The sequence below is a fragment of the Uloborus diversus genome, chromosome 3 (genome assembly GCF_026930045.1).
Source record: "Uloborus diversus isolate 005 chromosome 3, Udiv.v.3.1, whole genome shotgun sequence".
Classification (NCBI taxonomy): domain Eukaryota; kingdom Metazoa; phylum Arthropoda; class Arachnida; order Araneae; family Uloboridae; genus Uloborus; species Uloborus diversus.
In genome coordinates, this window is record NC_072733.1 from 142808651 (window position 1) to 142834398 (window position 25748).

General features: G+C 35.1%; 1 protein-coding gene across 1 annotated transcript; it reads left to right on the forward strand.

Moving 5' to 3' along the window:
* The first annotated feature begins 19223 nt into the window (after positions 1-19223).
* Positions 19224-21842, forward strand: LOC129218971 (uncharacterized). The gene is made up of 4 exons (XM_054853290.1): positions 19224-19265; positions 19353-19728; positions 19786-20338; positions 21761-21842. The coding sequence occupies exons 1-4, from the start codon at positions 19224-19226 to the stop codon at positions 21840-21842; spliced, it is 1053 nt and encodes a 350-aa protein (XP_054709265.1).
* The last annotated feature ends 3906 nt before the right edge of the window (positions 21843-25748 follow it).

Genomic DNA, 25748 nt, shown 5'->3' on the forward strand with positions numbered 1-25748 from the left:
CATGAAAACAGAAACGCTTCTTCTCCATCCGTAGCTGACCTAATGGACTTTTCGGCCGCCAATGAAGGTGAACAAGAAGAAGAGGAAACACAACTCTTCTTTCAATACTGCATTTAAGAGCTTAATAATAGTGAAAAACTATTTTCTTTATCATAAAGAGCAAGAAAAAACTTTGCAAAGTGTTCCAATCCTGGAAGATGCTGTATTTACTTTGGATTCAATGACTCATTAATACTGACTATTTTCAACCTAAACGCCAGAATTCGTTACTTAATGTGTTAGAATGATCTAAACTGGTGTGTACAATATTGTTCTTTTCGTAAAATATCGCATTTTTACATTTTATAAGCGTCATCGTAGCAACCTTTATTACTATTTTTGTTTCCTTATCCGATTTTTGCTCTTTATACATTTCCCGTATTTTACGTTTTCCCATATTTTACGTTTTTGGATTTGAATTGACGTTTTCCCTTAGTTAATGTATTTTATGTTTGATTCAGGCCTCTGAGAAACGTGAAATTGGGGTTTCTCTGTAGTTCAAATTCCTTTCTGTTTTTAGTGAAAAATATAAATGAAATCAGTCGTATGCCACACGCAAGGTTTATTTATTGCAATTGATACCCTCGAACAATATTTTCTGGCAATGTTGACAAACTGAGAACAGCTTTATACTAGAATGATTTCGAAAAGGAAATCAGAAATTTCAAACGTTTAATGATTTTCTAATTTCATTGTTTTTGAACAGAATGGTTATTTAACTTTTTATATATGAGGCCCCTAGTTTCAAAACCGGATACTTGTAGAAAACCAAATTTTACAGGAGACGTAAAAGTCCGGTTTTGAAACTGAGGCAGACCTTCCCGCCCCATTTCAAGGGGGAAAGAAGCGGTGTTTGAACCTAATATTGAGCAGGCAAATAGGCCTTATGATTCTCTACAAGATTAACAAAAAAAAAAAAAAAAAAAGAAAAAAGAAAATCGAATTTTTTGCAAGTATCCGGTTTTGAAACTAGGGGCCTCATATAATTCCGTATGAGTTTAAATTTTTTTTTCTCATATGTATCTTCTTTAAAGCCAAACGGGTCCAAAAATTGTTATTTTCAGGTTACTACTGCATTGCATGTAAAATAATGCTCCGCATTAAGCCATAACAACGTAAATCTGTTCAAAAAAATCCTCTATATTTATTGATGAATGTTTCAAAAGCCTGAACTTCCGGAAACAGTAAACAAACGTTTTTAGGCTCTCCTGCAAAGTAGTGAAACTGTGACATACGTTAGTCTGGAGCATGTCTAATTTGATGACCAATTTCTTTGATAAAAAAGCAATTTACCCCCGTCATACCGTTACGAGTTATTTTCTAACTTACAATATTGGTATACGTAAATAGCGAAGATCAAACAAAAACATCTGCCACGACTGCAGTCGCAGGTGGTCGCAGCTAAAATGTTGTTGTTTATTTACAGGAAGGATTAAACTACTGATATATGTAAATTTTAGCCCACCGGAAGCCGCCGATAAAAATATATCCCACAATACTTTTCATTATATTTTTAAGAAAATAATGTTCTTTTATTTCAGGTAGTTTTCAATTTTGATGATTTTTTAATTTTTAACTACAATGTAATATGCATCCTATAAGTGTGAAAAACCAATCAGAAATGACTTTTATAAAATTTTAGTCCTCCTTATTGAATCAATGAATTAAATCTGAAGTATAAGGCGTACGTCCGAAAAAAGTAAAAACATAATTGTTCAACAATCTCGGCTGATTTTTGTAAAAACGAATTTTTTTTTTTTCAAAAAATTCTACAACTCAAGGGCATGAAATATTTTTTATCTTAAAACTTAAAAATGGCTATTTTTTCCGCCCTTGAACCACTGTGCGCCGTGGTAAAAGTGTACCGTGCATGGCAAAATGGGACTGTCCAAAATCAGCGAAGTGGCAAATGTGGTGCACCACGGGCCATAGATGACAGAGGCGAACGACGGTTGCGGAGATGCGTTCGGGCAGATAGACGGGCTACCGTTGAGCAACTGACCACCAAAATGAACCAAGGGGCTACCAAAAGTGTCTCCCGAACTACTATTCAGCGAACATTGCTGCGTCTGGGCCTCCGAAGCAGACGCCTGGTTCGTGTACCTATGCTGACTGCTGTTCATCGACGACGAAGGCTAGAATTTCCACGCCAGTACAGCAGTTGGACGTCCACTGAGTGGCGACAGGTAGCGTTTTCAGATGAATCGCGTTTTATGCTCCATCGGACAGATGGACGTTGGCGTATAAGGCGTGAAACCTCTGAAAGGAACCACCCTGCAACCATTGCCGGAACGGTCCAAGCTGGAGGCGGGAGCATTATGGTCTGGGGAATGTTTTCCTGGCATTCTCTGGGTTCACTGATCATTGTGGAAGGCACGATGGATCAATACAAGTACGCATCTGTCCTTGCGGACCATGTCCACCCCTACATGCACATTGTTTTTCCTCAGAATGATGGCATCTTCCAGCAGGATAATGCGAGGTGCCATACAGCTGCCAGTGTACGTGCGTGGTTCGAAGAGCACCAGGATGAATTTACCGCCCTCCCCTGTCCAGCAAACTCACCTGACTTAAACCCAATCGAGCATCTGTGGGACCATCTCAATCGAGTTGTTCGCGCCATGGATCCTCAACCGCGTAATGTAGCGCAGTTGGCCACGGCATTAGAGTCGGCATTGCTCAACATCCCAGAGAACACCTTCAGGGACCTAAGTGACTCTCTTCCTGCACGTCTCGCAGCAGTTCGCTCTGCGAAAGGTGGTTATTCTGGCTTTTGACAGATGATCACATTAATGTGACTGGACTGCGTATATATATATATATATATATACACACTCTGTCCCAAAAAAATATATGCACCCAGAAGAAATTGAGCTACACTCATAAAACTTGGCAGGCATGTAGTGTATAGGGAGATAAGAAGATGATTAAAAATTCAGAATAATAAATAATTTTATTAAGCAGTTACAGCATGCAAAAGGCTACAAATCAGTAAGTAGTAAAGCCACTTCTGGCAGCTATACAAGCCGAAACACGACATGGCATCGAATCAATTAGGTCACTTATGACCCCTGCTAAAGATCATGCCATAATCTTTGCAACTGCGTCGTTAATTCCCCTGTATCCCGAGATGGCTGCAGTTGCTTTCCCAGCACGTCCCAGACATGCTCTATGGCAAAAGGTTTGGTGACCTGGCAGGCCATGGGAGTACGTCATATCCCTGAAGACGATGTTGAGAGAGTCGCGGTATGTGGACGAGCATTGTTCTGCTGATAAATGGCACCCGGGCGACTTGATAGCATGGACAGAACAATCGGCGTTAAAATGCTGTCCACGTATCTGCGAGCAGTCAAAGTGCCTTGGAGAACAACTAGAGGTGATCGTGTGTCCCAAGAAATCGCTCCCTACCCTGTCACACCTTGTGAAATGGCTGCATGCCGCTCGACAACAAATGCCGGATCAGAGCGCTGGCCAGTGCGCCTTCACACGTGTGCGGTGATCATCACACTGAGACTGAATCGTGATTCATCGCTGAAGATCACACGCCTCCAGTCTATTACACTCCAAGTTGCCTGAGGCCAGCAAAAATCCAGTCGACACTGCCTGTGATGTGGGGGTCAGTGACAAGCGTCTTAATGGACGCCGGCTCCTTAAGCCAACTTCGGCCAGTCGTCTCCTAATGGTTTCCTTTGATACCACCAGATGCCTGAAAGGAGGTAAGTGGCGTTGAATCGATGCTAGTGACGTTGTCGGTGCCGACGTGGCCGCTCTTCTGATTACGTGATCATCGCGTTCTTTTGTGTTCCTGGGACGCCCTGAACCTCCGCGAAGGTAGCCTCTCCCTTCCGTGATCCACTGTTGCCAACACCGAGCAACTCCCATATCACTCCGACCGAGGTGTTGGCCGATACTCCTGTTTGACCAACCTGCTTCTCTGAGGCCTATTATACGGCCCCTATCGAACTCCATCAGCTATTCGTACAGCCGCCGGTTACGGCTTAGAGGCATCTTAAGTCACAATACAGTCTACCGAATTCAACAGAATCGATTGAATAGCCCTACGGCACAAGTATTGTCCGTTTTTCAGCAGTTGAGACTTGGCCACGCCCCCAACACGTGGTATCGGAAGATTCTATATGCGTCTCTTGGGGATGAGGCTTCAGATCAACACTGAGAAAGGTTGCCTTTTGGCCATCGTTATCGCAATGGAAGAAGACGAGTGTTCTCTAATTTTCTAAGAAATCACCTCCCACCTTCTCTCTCGAAGAAAAGGTGTGCTACATTTGTTAAGATTTGCAGTGTATTTCTATACGTTTCCGGTTAATTTATCATTGATTTTGCAAAGGAAATCCTAAACTTTCTGTTTTTCACACTAACTAAACATTTTCTGCAAACACGGTGAAGAGTTACAGGTGAAATTGGAGCGAAAATGTTTCATTCTATTATGCTGAAACTTTCACAGAACTCAAACGTGGGTTTTAACGCATTTTCTAATTATAAATCTCTAATCGCATTTTGTTAATTTTGCTGGTCAACCATATCTCACTTTATTTTCGATCCAATTTTCTTCTTTAAAGCGTTTTTTTAAGTATTACACAGTAGTATGGGATAAATGAACTACTTTTGCAATATTTCGAACTGTTTTACTTCGCATATAATGAAGAATAAATACATTTTCGAATTGCGTTTGTTGTTACTTTGCGAATTCGACCCATTTTGAAAATAATACGTAGAATTTGTGAAGTAAACAAGCAAAAATTAATACCAAACAATCTTTTAACCACTGCATTGAAAAATAAAAAAAAGAAAACGACAGACGACAACTTTAATTTTGAATTTTTCTGCAAATATTTCTATGTCACCTCGTTTTTGGCCCATTTCAAACAGTCAATATTTTGTAAAAAATGTTGGGTTGATGTAATATAGAGACAGTATGAAAAAGTATTGAACTACTATTTAAATTTCTAGGCACTTCATTTTTAACCACACACATTTAAAGCGTACGAATGATTTTGGAAGCCACAGTAGGTAAGTTGCACTCTGTGTGACACATTTCAATACTTTAGTACTGTTTTTTTTTCAATATAACTTTTATTCTTCAGAAATGAAAAAAGGAACAAAACAAAAGTTAAAGTTTTTCACATGCCAATATGGTTATATACAGAATAATTGAATAAGTGCCTGAAACAACGTTTTATGTTACTTTTTGACCTATTTATTTTTGTAAATACGAAAAAATGTATATGCTTTTTTTTTTTTAAAAGTTTTTGCGATTACTCTGAAAGTAATGCAGTTCTTCCAGTACTTTTACGGAACAGCGTTACGTGTGGGAATCATAAAATAGGCAAACATTTGTTGCCCGTATTCTAATACAGCTCTGAACAAGGACGGGTATAAGGGAGGGGCGATGGGGACGATCGCCCCTTCCTTGAGCCGAGATGCAGAACTCTTCCACGGCATATTTTTGATACTGAAGTTGAAAATTGTTTTAGCTTATCTTCAATAGTTTTACGAAGCTCTTGCTGTCTGGAAAATGAAATTGTTGCACATATCTTAATACTTTAGAGATAGGGATCCGAACTTTATATAGGAAGTATTTCAAAGTTCCAAAAACTCAATTTTAGACGATTTTAGTAATATTAAATTGGGTTATAGGGTTCAAGGGCTCTTCTCAAGAAAGTTTCGAAAATTGAAATCCCCTCCCCCCCCCCCCCCCCAAAAAAAAGAGAAACTATTATGGTACACATTTGATGGCGTTAAGGTAAGGGATGTGATTTGGTACACTCCTCTGCAATTTTGTAGAAAAAAAAGTCCCCCCCCCCTCCCAAAATAACTGAAATGAGACGATCTTTTATGGTGTTTGGAAGGGGGAGGAGAGCGGAGGTTTGCGAATTTATAAAAGGGAAGAAGTGTGAAATCAATCGCGCCCTCCTTGAATAGTCTCTGGATCTGCCCTTGACTCTGAATGTAAAGGCGTAATTTTTAGCAAGAAACATTGCTATAGTCAACCTATTCAGTTGTTCAACGTATCGCACATTGCTCCCCTCCCCCCCCCCCCTCCGCACCATTTAGGTGAGCTAAATTTGCGATTTTTGTGTCGAGAAAGAGCATTAAATTTAGAATTTAAATCAGTAGCCGGTGCGGTTTTCCAAATTTTGAATTGTGTCACTTTCCTTGCCGGGGTGCAATATGATTCTTTGTTAAAAACATACATGATCTTAAAAATATTGTGACTAGCGTTATCCAGGGGGAGGGGGGGAGCCGGTCTTTTCCCTTAAAACAATTGTTAGTGCGATTTTGGTGACTTAGAGCAATTCTAAGGAGCCGTTCACAAATGATGTTACGCTTGAAAGGAGTAGGGAGGGAGGGTTCGGGGTTCATGAACTTCTGATAGTTAGTCTCAAGGGAGAAGGAGGGGATTACAAGAAATGTGACTTCACACATTTTGGTTCAAATAAAAGCGTTCGTTATAGCAATATGTTCATCGAACATTGCGTGAGATGTGACGAGGGGAGAGGGTAAGGTGAAGTGTAACATCCTTTACGGACAATCCGTGTGGACGTTGAGCTACTCTTGTACTGAAGTGTTATAACTAACTTCGTTTCTGCCCCCCCCCCCCATAGAAACGAAGTTAATTAGTCCGCCCCGGCAAATACTCGCCCTGGGGGTACTCGTCATCTCTTAAGACGGCCCTACCGATGAACCTATAATTTTAAAACAGTATTCCAACCAAAGTCACTTTTTATTAAGCACCGAAAATTATTACATATTTCTAAATATTAACATTCATGCAATACATAGATAAATAATCTTGATTTTAATAGTCAATTGCATTAATATATTTCAGATTGATTTTCGTTTTCGCATTTACTTTTATTTCTCACATGTAAATCCTTTCTGGAACAACTGGTCAGTCTCCGCCTTTGGTTCAACCAGGTTTTTTTTTTTTTGGGGGGGGGGGGCAACTTTTGTTCGAATAATGTTTTCAGCATTTTTTAAAAATAACTGCTACTGTAGATTTACTGATTGTATATCCACTCTATATGATCTGAAATTTTGGACAATCCATACAGAAGCATCAAAGACCCAGCCCCTGAGAGCTTCTGAGTCATTCCCCCCCCCCCCCTCAAGAAAAGAGAGAGGGAGATGGAGAGAGATATACTAAGTCTTCAAAAAGAACGCAACCCTTAAGCATTTCAATGCCACAATCTGTGTGGCAATGAAATTTTTCTGCCCCCCCCCCCCATTTTTTATCAGCGCACTTGCAGTTTCGAATATAGGACGTAAGTGTTTAAAAGGATATCGTTCAAAATTCAGAAAGCCTATCCTTAATAGAAATGTTTCATTTGGAAAACAAAATACCTTTTTTTTTTTGTAAATACAATATTTAGAGTTCTGAAATTTTCAGTTTAAAAGGTAAAGATTCCCCGTAGACAACAATTACGCGAAGCTAGAAACGAAAGGAAAGAACGCAAAGACATTTTCGCAAATTTAAATGCCCGCCAAAGTAAGGGTTGTCTCAATTGCAAGCGGTAGCGATTACCCCCGCGCTAAAATTAGCTCTGCTTCGGGAAGGCGTGCCGAAGTGTCTTCTCCTCATGAATGCACAATACTCATGCTTTTAAACTCTCCCACCGTCCCACTTGTGCAACTCATATGCCCATAGCGCGCTTAGCCTTGTTTCATTGGCGCTGAAGTTTTAATCATTTGCATATCGGCTACCAAACTGCATTTGTGCCGAGTTTCATGATTGTGGATCTACTTCTTCTAGGTGCATCTATTTTTTTGCGACAGAGTGTGTGTGTATATATATATATATATATATATATATATATATATATATATATATATATATATATATATATATATATATATATATATATATATATATAAATTGGTTGCTTCGAAAGAAACCACCGTTCAAAGGGACAAGTGTTTGTTCAAGCCTTTTAATGACGATTAGAAAATGGATAAGATCAGAAATTTCATTAACGTAAATAGATAAAGAATTAATTCAAGCTATTTAAACGAAACATTGCCAACATTTGTGTCCAAGGGCAGGGGCGCAGCGAGGGGGGGGGTTAGGGGTGAACCCCCCCCCCAGAGGGTTATGATTTTTTTTATTACTAAGGTCCTTATAAAGGTTCAACTATCAAAAAAAAAATGAATGCACGAAATTAATACACTTAAATAAGATATATTCTTGTGTACACTGCAGAGCTTAAAACCAGATCAAAACAGGAGGTTTACAAAAGATTAGAAAACGACAGGTGATGTGAAGGGCAGTTGGAAAGGAATGTGCACTGCAGTATTTCGCTTCCAGGAATTTGCACCTCACGGGAAAGATAGAATAGGTGTCACTACTTGACGAGTCTGAAGAAAAGGGTAGGAAGCGTCTTTCACATTACTCACACAGGATTAACTTCTCACAGCCAATACCCCCGGAAATCCCTGGAGCAGGACTATAGATATTTACATTGTCAGTATTATAGGGTCCTGTCCCTGGAGTGTCGTCTCAGCTATACACTAGAGTCCCTATATGAAAACGTAGTTTTCAGAGTTGCGACAACAGCTACGCTCGGAAAGCGCAACCGGTTACAAGGGGAAGATAGGGTTGCCGCCGAGTTGCAAGATTGGCTCCTTGCTCGCTTTCGAGTTTCATTTAAAAAAAATAGTCGCAAACGGGAGCGGAAAGACTGGCTGAAACGGGTTCTGTTCTGAAAGGATGTAAGCACGCGGATTCGAAAATGCATGCTGTTCAACTGAAACGCTCGATTTTTATTCAAACATTAAAAAAAGACAAAATGGCCCTCTGTTAGCAGAATTAAGAGCAGATATTTTTTTCTTAATCCTTATTCTCTTTAATACGATCAATTTTAAATTAATAAAAAGAATCCGAGACAACGAAAATTATATTATAATTTTAATTGATTCAAAATGAATGAAAGAATAAAGACTGATTAAGAAAATGAAAATAAATAAATAAGCAACAAATAACGAACATAAAAAATTGCTTGTTTTTGCTACATTAAATTAAGCTTTATAAAGATTTTTGAACATAGAAATATTTCTTATATTGATATCAAAAGCATTACTTATTTATTTTGTTTCTATAAAAGGAAAAATATACAATTTTCTGATTTAAATGGAACAAAGCTTAGCATTAGCTTAAAAATTCTGAAAGGAAATATATGCCTGGGATGCCCACCTACGGGGGGGGGGGGGCTGTTAGGGGTGTGGCACCCATGTATATGCAAAGGAAAGTTTGAAAGAAGAATACTAGAAATATGTAGAAGCTTAAAACAAGGTATCCTATCCAGGCCAGGATCTATACATTTTAGGCCTTCCTGCAACAAAATCTGTATAGCCCCTCCCCAGAGGCCATCAGTGTATATTTGTAACGTTAAATAACTCTTAGTGCTAGGTTTTGTCAATTTTTGTCTTTAATTTCAGAGGCCATTGGACCCCTTAAGACGTGGGGCACCCCACACTGCGGGGATCCCATCTCGCCCCAACCCACTCCAAAAAAAAAAGAGAGATTAAGAATTTCTGAATATTTTAATGGTTTAGTGGGCACACCTAGTTAATAGATTAATTTGTATAAAGTTGAATTATATTAATCAGAGGTCATTTTTATTTGAAACTAGATGCAGATAGAAATATTCAGAAATAAATTGGGAAGTTAAGGAGGGGGGGGGGTGTATTTCGACACATTATATTTTTTCAACATTCTTATATGCATAAGAAACAGATGTCTCCATTATTTTATATTTATTTCTTGAAAGTACACTATCTATTATTTAAAATTTTCAACAACATTTTTATACCAAAACAAAACTAGAATGAAAGGTAGTAAGATAGTAGACATTTTTTTAATGAAACAAAATTAAAACAATTCAGAGCACCAAAAAAGGACTTGTACTTATTTTGAATTTTTATGACAAAGCAAAAACTAAAAATTGAAAACAATTTAGCATGAGGAAAACTCATTTCTTTCATGCTAAGTTTTCAGATCAATAGCATGATCTTATTGTTGTAATCTTGTTGTTGTTGTAAACAACATAGATCTCTGTTGTTCAATTTACTTTTTGGTGTTATTGTATCTATAAACTTTATTTAAAACACAAAATTTTCAGCATTTTCATCCGAAAAAGAAAACATTAGTTTAATTAAAAACTTCAGTCACTAATGGGCTAATCTTCAAAAAGTGCAACTTTGCTATCACATGCCTTTTACAGTTAAAACTAAGGAATAATTTATTATTTTTTAATTTAAGCAAAAATATATCCATTTAAATCTGCCGACATTGTAATAATTTTTCTTTTTTTTTTTTTGGTTTGCAGCATGTGAATTCTCACCTCCATGTGTTAGAATTTAATTGATTCAAAATAAATAAAGAGATAAAAAAAGGTAAGAAAATGAAAATAAATAAATAAATGAACGACAGATAATGCACATTAGAAATTGCTTGTTTTTGTTTCGGAAAGGCAAACGTTGTAAAGAGTTTTAAATGTAAAAGTATTTCCTGTAACCATCTGAAATGCAATATCACTAATTAAAATGGTTTGCTATAAAAAAAAAAGGCTAATTAAAATTGCATGTTTTAGTTTACCCTGTACAATTTTCTGATTTAAATGTGATTAAGTTAAACATTAAAATATAAAATTTGAAAGATAAATATGCAAAGGAAAATTTGAAAGTTCAATACTAAAAATAGGTTGATGGTCAAAACGAGGTAACCCCTCCCTCCCCCCCCCCAGAAAAAAAGAAAGAAAGAATACCAAGAACCTCTAAATATTTTAGTGGTTCAGTAGGCACTCTTGGTTAAAATATTAATTTGAATAAAGTTGAAAATTATTACTTTAATTTGATGTAGATAGAAATATTCAGAAATAAATTAAGGAGTTGAGGGGTGTAATTTGAAACATTACTTATTTTCAACTCATATGAATAAGAAACAAATGTATCTATTGTTATTTATTTCTCTGCATCACATCATGCATCTATTACTTACATTTTGAACAATATTTTCAAATCAAAACAATATTATAAAGAAAAGAAAGTAGACACTTTCTTAATGAAGCAAAGAAAAAAATTATTCCCAGCACCAGTAGAGGACTTGTACTTATTTTCAATGTTCGTGGAAAAGCAATGTTTACATTTAATTTTGACAGAGATTTTAAATACAACTTTGCATGAAGAAAACTCATTCATTCCATACTAACAGTGCAGGTCATTACCACATAAAGATTACAAAAGTCTCTAGTGTTCAATTAATTTTTTTGGTGTTGTTACATCTGTAAACTTTATTTCAAACATAGAATTTCTAACATTTTTACACAAAAAAAAAAAAAAAGAGAAAACAAAGACATTTTTCTCAATGAGGCAATTAAAATCAAATTCAGGGTACCAAAACAGAATTTGTAGTTTTTATAGATTTTGGGCAAACTATTATTGTCAATAACTGCTTAAGTAACAAAATAAGCAAAGATTAATCTTTGTGTTTTCTGGAATGCAACGTGACTTTAAAATATTCACATGTTCAAAATGTGGTTATTATTATCAAATTTTTAAAAATTCTTTACTCCAAAGTATCATTTCCTAAAACTAATAACTATAGACAAAACACATGTTTAATCAAAAATTTCAGTCATTTATAAGCATAAAGAAAATAAATTTTGTTATAGGCTTTACTCCCATTTACTCAATTAGGGAGTTTCGATTAGACAGGGCAAAATATACTGATGCTTGTAATTTATTTTCTTTTATACTATTTGTGAAGTGAATGTTTGTGAAAAAAAAAACCCTTGATTGAAATAAATTGAATTTTTTGTTCAGATTTTTTCATATAGATTGCAATTCCATTCATTACCCTGTATCATGGATGGATGAACATAACCTATATTCCAACATCTTGAAAATGCTTCCAGAATTTAGTCAGAAACAGAGAAGGTGCATTGACAGTCGGAAGTGGACTAAGATAACAGTTGCTACCTATCCCTTTCAAAATTGGAGTTATTTGCAGTTATTCAAATCCTGTCCTGTAGTTTAAGTGGGGAGAAAAATCTCTTCTTGAGAGGGGGGGGGATTTCTGGATAACTACACAAAGAGAATAAGCATCAATGAACTGTTCATTTAATGCTGAAATAAACAAACCTAAATGTATCTTTCATAATTTTATGTATACCTTAAATTGCTTCAATTGAATACCGAAAAATTTATTAAAAATCTAAATTTAAAACAATATTTTTACATGACAAACAAGCATAAACCTTAAAGCATTTGTTTTACAAAACAAATTCAAAACTCTAAATTTAGAGAATCAAAACAGAATTCCAGCTATTTCTCAATTTCTGTTGCAAAATTGTTTGTTTTACCTCTTTACATTTCAATATTATTATACAAATGAGTGATAATAAATATGATAATAAGCGTGACAAATCAGAAATACAGCACTGTTTGTATGAAGAAGATCAAAATTTTATTTAATTACACTATTTAGCATTTAAACACAGAATTTTTGTTGGTTTGTGTGTCATTGTTGAAAGTCCAAAGACCATTTCGGCAACAAATTTTCTGAAGTCATCAGCATAATAAGAAGCATAACAAATATTATGTATGGAAGTTTATTATTTTTTTAAACAACTTCATTAGTTTTGATAAAGCTGTCAAGCTAAGAAAACTTGGAAAATGATTTCTGGACATCCTTGTAAACTAAATATTGGATATCATTCTATTATACCATTCTTTAAGCGAACAGTACAATACTATCATGAGTTTTCTAGAACATCTGCATCAGGGCCATTCAGCTAGTAGTTGAGCTTTCTTCAAGTTGCAGAATATCTGGAAGAAACTTAAACATTAAGGGCAAATAAATTTAAAAGCAGAAGTAAAACTCTTCAAATGTGCTAAATCATCAATACGGCTGAACACGATTGGTAGGAATGTTTTTTTAAACTAGTTCATAAAATTATAAATGGAAAATAAATAAACACACTTTAATTGAAATAGAACTGTATTTCAACTACTTTGCATTAAGTGTGTTGTAAAATTTAATTTAAAATAACAGGGTGTGTTTTAAAAACACTTGAAAAAGTAAAACACATATTACAGGGGAATATTTTACCTAATTCATCAATCTCTTTTGACTAGCATAGATTGTTTTTCATTTAATTATGTACATATTTGTTAGTGCATCATCTTTGTTCTTAAGAAGAGAAATCATCAGTTTATGATGACTAAAATAAGTAATGAAAGTTCGTGATTCTAAATTTTTTAGGAACCGTGAGAAAACTTGCTTGTTTTTTCTGCACCTTACTTAGGAATATCCACAACAAAATTGTAGGGGGAAGTGGGGCACATTGGACAGTGGGGCATGTTGTACGGGTTCCAATTATTTGAATATTAATATTTTTTAATTTATTTTTTGACCAACAAATAGCTCCTATGGTCCTACAAATCCTACAATGAAATCACATGGTAGTTATATTGAACAAATTTTATCCCAGAAAGTGTTATTTCAGCAGTCCTCAGTACTTTTCAGAAAACTATGAATTAATTTTTTTAATGGTTTTAGTCAAGATTGCGAAAAAAAAAATTGAACTCCTGTCTTTACATGAGTTCAATTTTTCAACTTCAATGAATTCAACTTTTACATGAATGCCACTACCTCATCAAAGCGCTTACTTGTGATTGTGATTGGAAAAAATGTGAGTGCATACTAAAGAAATTAACCATAAACTGTTTTTGTTTGTTTTTAATATATAAATTTAAGTGAAGTAAAAATATAGGGAATGCAATATACTGATGCTTGAATTTAAATTCTTTAAAATAAAGCCACATTTTTTAGCAAATTCATTTATCTGTACCTGATATTTTAGCTCGCCACATGAATCAGTTTTGAAAGCCGTATGTTGGGCACCACTGTTTTAGAGCATTTGAATTCCCCTTAATTTCAATGTTCTATTTCCTGACAAAAGTATTGATTTTCTAAAGACTTCAACAAATTAAGATAAGCTCTGATAAATTGAATATTCATTTATATATATATTTATTTTTATGAGTGGTTGAAATGAACTCGGATGCAATTGAATTACTTTTTGAGTGGGTGAGGCAAAATCATGAACATATAATAAATGAATATAAATAATGAAAGAAAAATTACTTTCAAAGTTGATGCATTATAATAATAATATAAGAAAATAATTAACTCTGATTTAAGGAAGCAGTTACTAAACACTTTATTTTGCAATTGGTTGAAAACATCGGTTGATAAATATCAAAATATCCAATATACAGTCGACTCCCGCTACAAAGTGATCCGACTTAAGCGAAATGGCAATAACGCGATTTTTTCAACAGTAAAGAATTTTTGAGCTAGCGCGAATTCCTTGCCCGCAAAATGAAAATTTTCGGAAAGGAACCGCAGTGAGTAAGTTGTTTTTCGTGAATGGACCTTCATCCCTTTAGAATCACTGAGAGCAGAAGAACCCACACTGTACTAGTCTTTTGTCGCTTATATAAAAATCTACTTCTCATTTTCCATTATTTTTTTTCATTCTAAATGCGAAAGTTAACGAAATATAACGACACCTAGGAGCGCTGCTTTATCTAAAGTTGGTGAAGATAGAAAGAAAAAGAGAACGCTTCTGACAATTAAAGAAAAGGTAAAGCTTCTTGAAAAGCTGAAGCTGAACCAAAAAATGCTTCGAAGGGTTCCACAACAATTAGGTATGATGGTATGAGTGAATCTTCCATACGTGCAATTAAAAGCCAAGAAAAGGAAATCCATAAAAGTTCACCGAGTAATAGTATCTAAGCAAAATGCAAAAATTATGAAAATGGAAGCTGTTTTTTATTGTAAATTAATGAAACCAGGAAGAGGGGTGATGCCATAGATGGAAACTTTATAAAAGAACCAATGAAGCAACTGTATTTAAAAATTTATTAGAATAACAACAGCATAAATCATCATTTTCACTTTTTTTAAGTTACAAATATCATTATTGAATCGACTGTACAGTACAACTATAGGGCATTTGTTCTCCTTACTACATGCCGTACGTACAGTACTGGTTTATTTTATGTCTTTCTTTCCCATTGATCATTGTTTCTGTGCATCATAGCAGTATTTTATGTTGAATAAAACGGCTTTTTTTTAAATACAAATAAAAATTCAGTTCTTTATGTAAGAAACAGTAAGGTATGGTTAAGAAAAGGTTTTTGACTGTTTAAGGTTGTATTTACACGTGTCTAAAATGATTGGTTATGTTTATAAAAGTTTTTACACATACCTTTTTCCACAATGTGAAATTTCGACTTACGCGAGGGGTCTTGGAACGCATCCCTCGCGTAAGTCTGGACGCAACTGTATATCAAAATATCGGATATTTTTGAACCCTGATCTTTACAGATAATCTCAAAACCCCACGATGACAGCCTTTATTTTAAAATGCAATTCCACACTAGTTAAAATTTAACTCCACATTAATCGAGATAGGGTTATTTAAAAATCATTTTCCCACCCAAATATCGAAATTTTTACGAACTTGATGTGGGGTGAGAGCTTCATGTACTTTATTTTTCTGCTGATCTAGAAAAGTAGAATTCTTCTAAAGTTTGATTCCAAGAAACACGTTGTGTCATAATGACACACGATAGACGTGAAACATTCTAACTATTCATCAAACACTTTTGAACAGATTGTGCTTCTTATTCATATTTTTACATAAAATTATATAAATGTGTCCACTGATAATGATCATCTTCTTCCTTCTTAAGAAGAGAAATGATCTATTTACGATAACTAAAGTAAGTAATAACAAATGTACATATTGATCTCTGCGCTGCCTGAACGCAGTACATGCAACCATACAAAATGAGAAAGGAAGCGAGAAGAGTGTAATGTCTCACTTTTCTCCAATACCTGAAGGCAAGCAAGCCACTGCTTTCCTTCTAACCGACATTGCTTATCCCCACCACATTTCGTCACACAAAAAGGAAGGATCATAACTTCAAAGCCCTCGCGTAAAAAGTTTCACTTTAAAAATCTTTGATTCAGCATTTTATCATAAAAGTATTGATATTTCAACCCGCAAAATTTTAAATGTACACAATTTCTGACAAACAAGAGCTGTTGCTGGGAGGACTTTTACAATCTCAAAAACCCATGATAACGGTCCTGATCTCAAAGGTAATTCAACACTTGTTAAAACTTAATTATGTATCAATCATGGCCATAATTATTTAAAAATCATTTTCTCAATAAAAATAGAAATTTTTACTAACCTGAAGCGGGGTGATAGCATGTACTTTATTCTTCAGGTGATAAAGAAAGAGTAGCATGTATAGGAAATAACTAGGCAACCTAAAATTAGTAAACCCTAATTAGAGCATAATAAAAAGTACCAACGCACTACTTGAAACGAACTTAGAACATCTCAGTTTTCTGCTTATGATGGAACACACAGCGAGTGACATGCTTGTTGAATAAAAAAGATAAATTACCAAAATAACCAAAACTGCCTACAATTCATTAAATTTTTAATAAAATAGTACATTTTAAATTGGCTCGCTCAACCTAAAAAATCAAAAAATCGATAAAAACTGTGTCAAGCAAGTGTTCTACTTCATATCCACTTCAAACGCTTTGGCAAATTCATGTGGTGACATTAATTTCATAATCGAATTGACATTTTTTTTAACAATTTTTAACTAATAAATATTTGGCAGAAAATCATAACAAATCGTTTTTCCTTAAATCTAAACGTTATTAAAAGATACTGCCAGCAAGCATTGAAAGTTCTATAATTTATAAGCATTTTATTTCCTCTGCATCTCCTTTCAAAAAACAAAAATTTGACACTGTAAATACTTACGTTGCATAAAGAGAAGGTTTAACTTGGAGTTTTATAGCTTGAAGGAATATTAAAAACGATACAAAATTTTTGTCAATCATCAGGAAAAATAAAAACCCTAAAATTAAAACATAAGTTAAAATGGGTTTTAATATCAAGTCACATTTATTTAAAAAAAAAAAATTCTGCAACATACAGCATTTATAATACAAATCACAAGTTAAGACATCCATCCTCACGTACATCACAAGTGTATGTTTTGTTTACTTTCACTCGTCGCCAAGCACGAAATTGATCGCGCCAAACCGAATACAGAGATCTATCGTTAAAAAAATTTAATTTACACAATTTAAACTTTTGCCTTGTCTTAAAGTGTTGTTTTTCAATAATGTTGTGATTCGATTAAATGATTTAACAGGAAAACTAACTATAAAAGACCCAAATAAAGTGTCAGAAGGGAATTTTAGCACACCGGAACACATGTTCTTGATATAATTACGCGATAGTTAAAGAAATAGGAATGGACTCACTCAAGTAAAGCTACACACTTATAATTTGAACATTGTAGAACAGTAATATGAGCATTAAAATCTTGGACTCACCTTTAATTTTCCAGATTCTGGGTTTTTCCACAGCACTGTCATACGCTCCATGTTAATCCTACGGGAGAAGAAGAAACACTGCCTCAGGCGGTCTTCGACCAATAGGAAAATGATACCGCGTTGTCGCAACTCTGAAAACTACGTTTTCATATAGGGACTCTACTATACACCAATAAGAGAGGACAAAGGAACAGGAGGGAGGTAAGCACAAAATTTGAAACTCGGACATGTGACGGAGATTCCTGCTGAAAGTTTTTGTCCTTGAGGCTCAAAGAGTTCAGATTAACCTGCAACCGTTTGCAAGACCTTTTACTTCCCAGTTAGTTTTCCGCAATCAAAAATATAGCTTTGAACAGCAGATAAAGTTTTTTTTTAATTGGTTGCTCTGAGAGGCCTCAGCAAGAAAACTGCCATTGTGGTTCGTCGCTGCTGTAGAGTTTTATGAGTTCTTGCGCAAATTTGCTATTTTGATGGATATTAGACGATTCTTCGGCCAGCCTGCTCCTACATCTTGTACAAGCTCAACTTCAACTACTTCAGGTAAGTGTTACTTTTTAAAACTAGTATGCAATAAAGAAAAGTAAATAATAAAGTGATAGGCATAAGCGAAAAGTTTTTTTTTTTTATATATTATAAACATTTAGCTGTAACTTGATGATTGCTTTCCAAAAGCGCTTGTGTTTGTTGTTTAAAGTCTTTTTTCGCTATTTAGCAATTTCGTTTTTCTGCTATGCTGTGAGGAGTGAAAAAAGATAGTTTTTCTTCTTTTTAAAATACAGTCAATGCCCAGTAGGACCCTGCACTTTTTTTCCCCTTCTCTCGACCATGCACGGGAAAACTTAAGGGAAAAAAGTGCTTCAAAAGTGAATGAAAAAGACGAAACAAATTTTTTAAAAAATTGATATGTGTTGAGTATATGGTCTTTGTTTTACCATATTCTATGAAAAAATATTAACCTCCCTGTTCCTGTCACTCTGCAGTGTAATCATTTAAACTTTATCGAAACATCTATTTAACTAAAAACTGAATTTTTCATAAACATTTTACGTGATACTATAAGCAGCATAAAGTGGTTAGCTTCAAGTTAACAAAATATTTCTTAATTCAAGTACATTTTATTAATAATAACTATATTTTTTTTTCATATCTATGTCTATGAACATTGCATTGGACACGATCCAGAGAAGCCTAATGCTTCTCTTAAAGAAATTAACTTTTAAACACAATAATGCCTAAATTATTTCAAAAGTTACTGTAATAAAGTAGGATAGAGATAAACTGACCTACCAAGACACTCATCTCAAAACCTTACTTAAAAGTTTTTATTTTTCAATATTAAATTATTTTAAACCTTTTTGTTTTTTGAGATATTTTTATGATATATAACTTTTACGGAAAACTTAACTATAAAAGATGAAGTGATTGTGGTTTATAATTTCTTTTATATACAAGACAAAATACATAAACAATATATCTGTTCTTGTAATTTTTGATTTTTTTTCTATTGACTGAAATACTCTTAGCCCATATTCGTTTCTCATAAGTCAAATTCTTTTTTGTTAATTGTTAAACTAATTTCAAATGAATATTTAAGCTAGTATTTCTTTTCACAGGTAATGAGGAAGGAGAGAGAAAAGAGGAACCGACTCCACTCATTTCGGTAACGAAAAAAAGAAAACTTGAGGAGAATGAAGTGTCACCAGATTTACGTAGCCCGAACTCATCAATGACGTATAGTTCCGACATTGGCTTGTATATGGAAAAACAGGTAAATTACGAAGCTTGTTGATACTGTATGTGTATGTTTTTGGAAAGTATTTATATTTCAGGAACTTATTTTTTTTTTTTTTTTCAGATTAATGATAACACAAGGAAGGAACTTCTTTTGAGCCCTTGGAAACCAGATTTGAGCTTTAAATTTCCCTCATCTGGACCAAGAAATTTGAGATTTGTTTTGAAATGGCTTGGTGAGAGGGACTGGCTTGTATACTCGCCATCCGAAGACGGAGCATTCTGTAAGTTTTGCTTCTTATTTAGCACTACGGTTGGGAAACAGCGTTCGTGCCCAGGAAAACTAGTGAGACAGCCATTCAGAAACTGGAAAGACGCTAAAGAAGTTTTCCGGGAACATGAAAAGGCAAAATACCACTCTGATTGTCTTCAAAGAGCGGGTGAATTCTTAGCCACATACACGGAAAAAGTTCCTAGCATTGAAAAGGCTTTAGATGTGGGTAAGTTAGCTCAAATCAAGAAAAACAGTTAGCAGCTGAAACCAATAATATCAACAGCACTTTTTCTTGCCAGAAGAGGATTGGCGTTTCGAGGTCACAGAGATTCTGGAGCCTGTTTGGAGAACGAAAAATCGAAAGAAGAGGGGAACTTCAAGGCTCTTCTGAGATTTCGTGTTGAATCTGGAGATACTCTCTTGAAGAACCATTTAGAAACAGCAGGAGCTAATGCCACATATACAAGCTGGCAGATTCAGAATGAAATCATAGCATCGTTCAACAACATTATCATCAGGAAGATCATTGAGCAAGTAAAAAAGGCTCAGTGGTTTTCGATTCTCGTTGACGAAACGACGGATGTCAGCACAATTAAGCAAATGACTTTCTGCGTCAGATTTATCGAGGAGGGTAAAGTGCAGGAAGAATTCTTGCAGTTTATCCCAATCACTGATGCAACTGGAAAGGGACTAGCTGAAACAATAATCAAAACCATAAATGACCTGAATCTCCAGCCCCAATGTATAGTTGGTCAAGGTTATGATGGTGCGAGGGCTATGAGTGGAGACATAAAAGGAGTTCAAGCACTCATACAAGAGACGTACCCACGAGCTCTGTATGTACATTGTAGCTCGCATTGCTTAAATCTTTGCATATCTGACGGATGCTCTGTTCCATTAATAAGACATTGCATTGGTGTCATTGAGCGAGCGCATAATTTTTTTAACACCCCGAAGCGGCAGGCAGCTTTGACAGTAGAGATTCAAGCAATCGAAACTGACAGAACAAAAAAAGAAAAATTGAAGAGAATCTGTCCCACTCGTTGGATTGAACGCCATTGCGCGGTAACAAGCTTTATTAAGCTTCTACACCCTCTGCTTTTAGCTTTGGAACAAATAAAAACGTGGCTTGACACGAAAACAGCCACTGAAGCCCAGCTTCTCCAGAGTGCAATACTAAAATGTGATTTCTTGGTGAGCCTTTTTGTGATTGATCACGTATTTTCTCCGACCTTGCCACTCAGCTTATATTTGCAGAAAGAAAATCTGGATCTTTCAACTGCAATAAAATCAGCCATGATCGTCAAGAGGAAGCTTCAGAATATAAGAAGTAACGCTGAGGAAACATTTTTCTCATGTTTTCGAAAAAGCAAGTGAGCTTTGCGTTGATTTGGATGTCCCAATTTCTAAGGAAAGGATGGTATGGCGGCGGGCGAAGAGAGATAATGTCCCAGCAGATACCGTTAAAGAGTACTTTCGACGCTCTCTTTTCATACCTTTTCTGGAAAACACCATCCAAGCTCTTTATGAGAAATTTGAATCTCACCAGAGAATATTAACACCCTTCCAGTTTTTGATAAATGATGACATAAAAGATGATGTCACTTCTGATCTTATGAAACTAGCAGACTTTTATGAGCTTGATGCTTCAAGATTACACGGGGAAATTATTCTTTGGCAAGAGATCGTAAAAGAAAAAAAAAACAAAACATGCAATTGAAGCTTTGCAACACTGCAACGTTGATTTACTTCCTACAATAAGGTCCCTTCTCATCATTTTCGCCACGATTCCGGTCACTACATGTACCCCTGAAAGGTCGTTTTCCTCTTTAAAATTATTGAAAACGTACTTGAGAAACAAAACTTGCGAAGAGCGTTTGAATGGACTAGCAATGACTTACATCCATGATCGAATTCATATTAGTGAAGATGAAGTTCTGAACGAGCTAGCACAAAAGTCACGCAGATTACAGATTTCTTTGTAACCACCGAATGGTATTTGCAACTAGTTTCCTTTGTCCTCGTAAAGGTTCATTTTTAATCTCAATGACCAAAAAGTCCATTTAAAAAAAAATTCATATTTGTATTTTGCCTATTTTCCTTTGCACTTTTATTTTATTTTTTACATTTACATTTAACGCTTTTTTTTACATTATACCATTTTATCTTTTCATATATTTATATCACTCTAATGAATTATTTCATTTGAATTTAATATTGCCTTGAATATCATAATTTGTTTACACTTCTCGTTTTAGAAGTAATTCTATTTGGGTTGTTGTTAATTTGTTTGCCTTCGACAGAAAGCAGTGGAACCAATTTGCTAATGAGCAGAGCTAAAAATGTTGTTTACATACAAATAAACAGGAGTTGGATATTTATATAAAGTCGATTGCATTTAATTCTTATTGTCGCTTATGAAGCAAAAAATCGGCTATAAACTGATTTCCATAGTTTAAAAAAATTATTTCTTAAACTGTGATAGCATAATAGATTTGTTTTACACTACATAGTAATACAGAAATATGGGATGTATAAGAAAATTATATGGTTTCAATAGTTGAAATTAACATTTTCCGTACAGTTGTATTTCTGGATATTTCTTTCGAATAAGAAAACCCTCTCTGCGATACAGCCAGGAGGGTGGTAATTGTCAGCCCTGTACTTTTGGTTTTAAGATATATTACCAATCCTGGTATATTGATGTATATACATTCAAGGATTGCTATGAATAACCCCCCCCCCCCCAAGAGGAAATCCTGGCTGCGCTAGTGTCCAAGAGTATAGTTGAATTTTGTCTGAAATCTTGTTCAAATCGGTCAAGGGTGTGGAATTACATTATATAACATTCATGCAGTTATACATTCGGTTCTGTCGGTATAGATTTTATTTATTTATTTATTTATTTTTAATGAGCATACCCGTACACGTATTTTGTTGAAAAAAGTATATTACAAATTTTTGATAATAGTTCACTCGAGTAAAGCACTCAAGAATTCAAAAACCCCGTTTTTAAAATAATTTTTTGAATAACAGCAATAATGAGACCCATTTGTGTCATTTCACACCAAATCAACGAGCCACTGAAATTGACCATCATCGATTTCTACAAAACTTATAAGTGACCCACGTGATGAAAGACAAAAAGTTTTTGAAGATTTTTTCTTTTTTGGACCATAAGTTTTTTGTGTAAGACTCCCAAAGTACTCGAAAAATGGCAAAAAGTAACATTTCGGTCGTACAAAAATTTCCCTTTTCTCAGCTTCTATAGGAGCTAGAGATTCGTACTAAGTGTCATTTTAAAGCACTTTTAATAGGCTTTTACATGATATTTCCCTTGGAAAGGTTACGTGCGAAAATATTCTGAATGAGACTCCAGTTGTCTAATGACGAAAATAATGACTTTTCACCGTCTCAATGTTTAAATTATTGAAATTGAGGCGTGAGCCATAAGCAATGATGGGAAAATTGCAAACGGGAAAATACTTTGCATAACCTAGATGGTTTACACAGTTCAATGCTTGCTTAGAGAGGTCGTAAACCCTTCTTTTTGGGTTTCTTCTGGGTCAACTTGTAATAATATCGTTTCTTGGTGCATTAAGAACATTCTTAAAAAAAAAGTTCGGATAGAAGATGGAACCTGAAGATCCGTGTAGATGTAAAAACTTCTTCCACACAGTCTTATTCAAATTTTCTTTGCATCTAAAACACAACGTGTCACTAATATCCATCATATCTTCGGCATGCAACAATTTTTAGCATTGAAGATCATTCTCTAAAATTGTGACACGTTCTACTGTTGAATTATTTTAAAAAGATAAATGCTTTTAATTCTATCAGATTCTTGTTCAATAGAATGAAAGAGTTAAATCTCTAAGAACAGCATATTGCTATTGTTTTCCTATGTTTCAAAGTCTCTTCTCCTCTTCTCTACAAAATGGTACTGTACTGAAGATGTGTTGACGTAATTTTTCATTAGCCTTATCAAACTAGTGTCGTGGAGTCATAACCAGGTAACTATAGGTCGGTTGATAACTGGCTCTAGAGCTGCAAGTAAGTATACTTTAAAAGTTCCACCCACCAGATCCTGATTAAGATACTGGGAGGTCCTACGCCAAACAGTTCTTCAGGGCCCCAATGTAGTCACACCTTAAAGTTTTAGCCATTGGCTGAAGCAATCTCGGCAATTTATGGGTCCCTGACAAGGCCGTATCCAGAGGGGGGGCCTGACGGGCCCGCCCCCCCCCCGAAACCCGAAATGTTTTGTACCGTAAAACAGAAGAAGGTTTTTTTTTTCTTTTTTTTAAATTCCTAATGTCAGAAAAGGAAAATAACAATTTTTTTTTTATTCTTAATTTTGCTACTATTCAAAATTTATAATATTTTGAAGAAACACAGAAAAAGGAGTTCTAGTTCTCATTAGCTGCAAGGCATACTTGAAATTTAGACCTTTAATTAGGACTTCCTGCTCTCTTTCCCAGTTCAATTCAGGGCAGTCCAGGGTCAAGGCATGCCCTTTGTCAGTTCGGTAGACTTTTAAGTCTACCAAACTGACTTCTGTGCACTTCCTCCTCCAGAGGCGTGCACAGAAATTTTGGGGCTGTCACAAATGCTTTTTTTGGGCCCCCTCCATATTGTTTACCCATATTTTCAACCCTAGGTTAAAAAATATTGGGCCCCATTTAAGCTCGGGCCCGTGCCAACAGGTGTCCCTTCTCCCCTCTGTGAACGACCCTGCCCACCTCCCCCTAAAACACTTATAAAACTTACACTGTACTGATTTCGAGCCGGGGACTCCCCTAAGGCTGGGCCCCTAGTTTCTGATTAGGCGAGTATCTTGTTACCAAGATGTGCCAAATTCAGCTCCTCGATACATCCTGAGTAAAAAATGCAAAAATCACGATTCGCGCGTTTTTGTAGCATAATTTTCAAGATCATTTTTGTGACTGATATGTTTCTTGTCTTGCATTTATTTAATGCCGAATTCAGTATCATGGAAGTTTTTTGTTATTGCTTGTGTTTTTTTTCTTACTTCTACTGCATACTGTTAATACCTTAACTATGAGAAAAAAATAACAGTCTACCTACTCTCTTTCATTTTCTGCACTACTTGTGATTGAAAAAAAGTTTGTTTCAAGAAATATTTCGCTGCATTTATTTTTAACTTAAAACGGGTGTGTCCTACAAAGTTATAATCATTTTGTAAGGCTTTGCAATCAACTGCTGAAAAGTGTAAATAAAGAGCTTCAAATAATTTCAACTTTTCGAGAGTCTTTGAAAATTATTTAAGTTTTTGAAATTATTTGAAAAGTTCTTCAATTTTGGATCTTATCAAGAAAATAAAGTATGAATTGTCCAAATGGCCAGAATATTACTCTTCCGTTCTTATTTTCTGAATGTCTACACCATTTCTTTTAAACTGTTTTGTACAATGTTCATACTATAGGGCATTTATGAAAAAAAAAAAAAAAAAAAAATGGGGGTAGGGGGAGTGATCAAAAACAAACTTCACTAAAAGCCGATATGAGCAGATGGCGGGGTGCTTCTCTTTTCTCCTCTGTCGTTTTTCCTCTCTGTCCATTAAGTTCCCCGATTTGTTGAGCAAGCAATTTTTATTTTGTTTGACTGATTTGCAAAAGAATGTATAACTTTTAAAAGAGTTTGCATTTTTTTTTTCATACTTTTGTAGTCCTCAATTACCTAATGTAAGGCCTTAAAATACAGATTTTTTTTTTTTCAAAAATTTCTCGGGGGAAGACCCCCGACCCCCTGAAATTATGGATGTTCTACATCCGACTTAAAGGGACACTCTCCTGTTATCCTTACCACTACAAGGTGAATAAGATATTAAAATAACAACAGTAAACAGTGGAATCATTAAAAATCGAGACAAAAAGTCTTCTATGTTAACATTTGTATGCGTTTGGTGTGTCTATATATACTATATGTGTGTGTGTTAGGGCAATGTACTAATCTGGGCCCCTCCCGAAAAAAATTTCTGGATACGGCCTTGGTCCCTGATAAGTGGGAATCCTAGGCCACACCCTAATTGGCCTATTCACTAATCCGGCCTGCAACCCACACCATCTCACTAACTTTTGCCATGATATATGAAAAAGAAATGCATTTGCACTTTGTTCGCTCAATCTTGATTAATGGTTACCAAGATTAACATGATTGAACGTGTTTTTATACCAAGATGTAGCCTTATAATTAGTAATTTTATTTTAGATATTTTTTTATTGC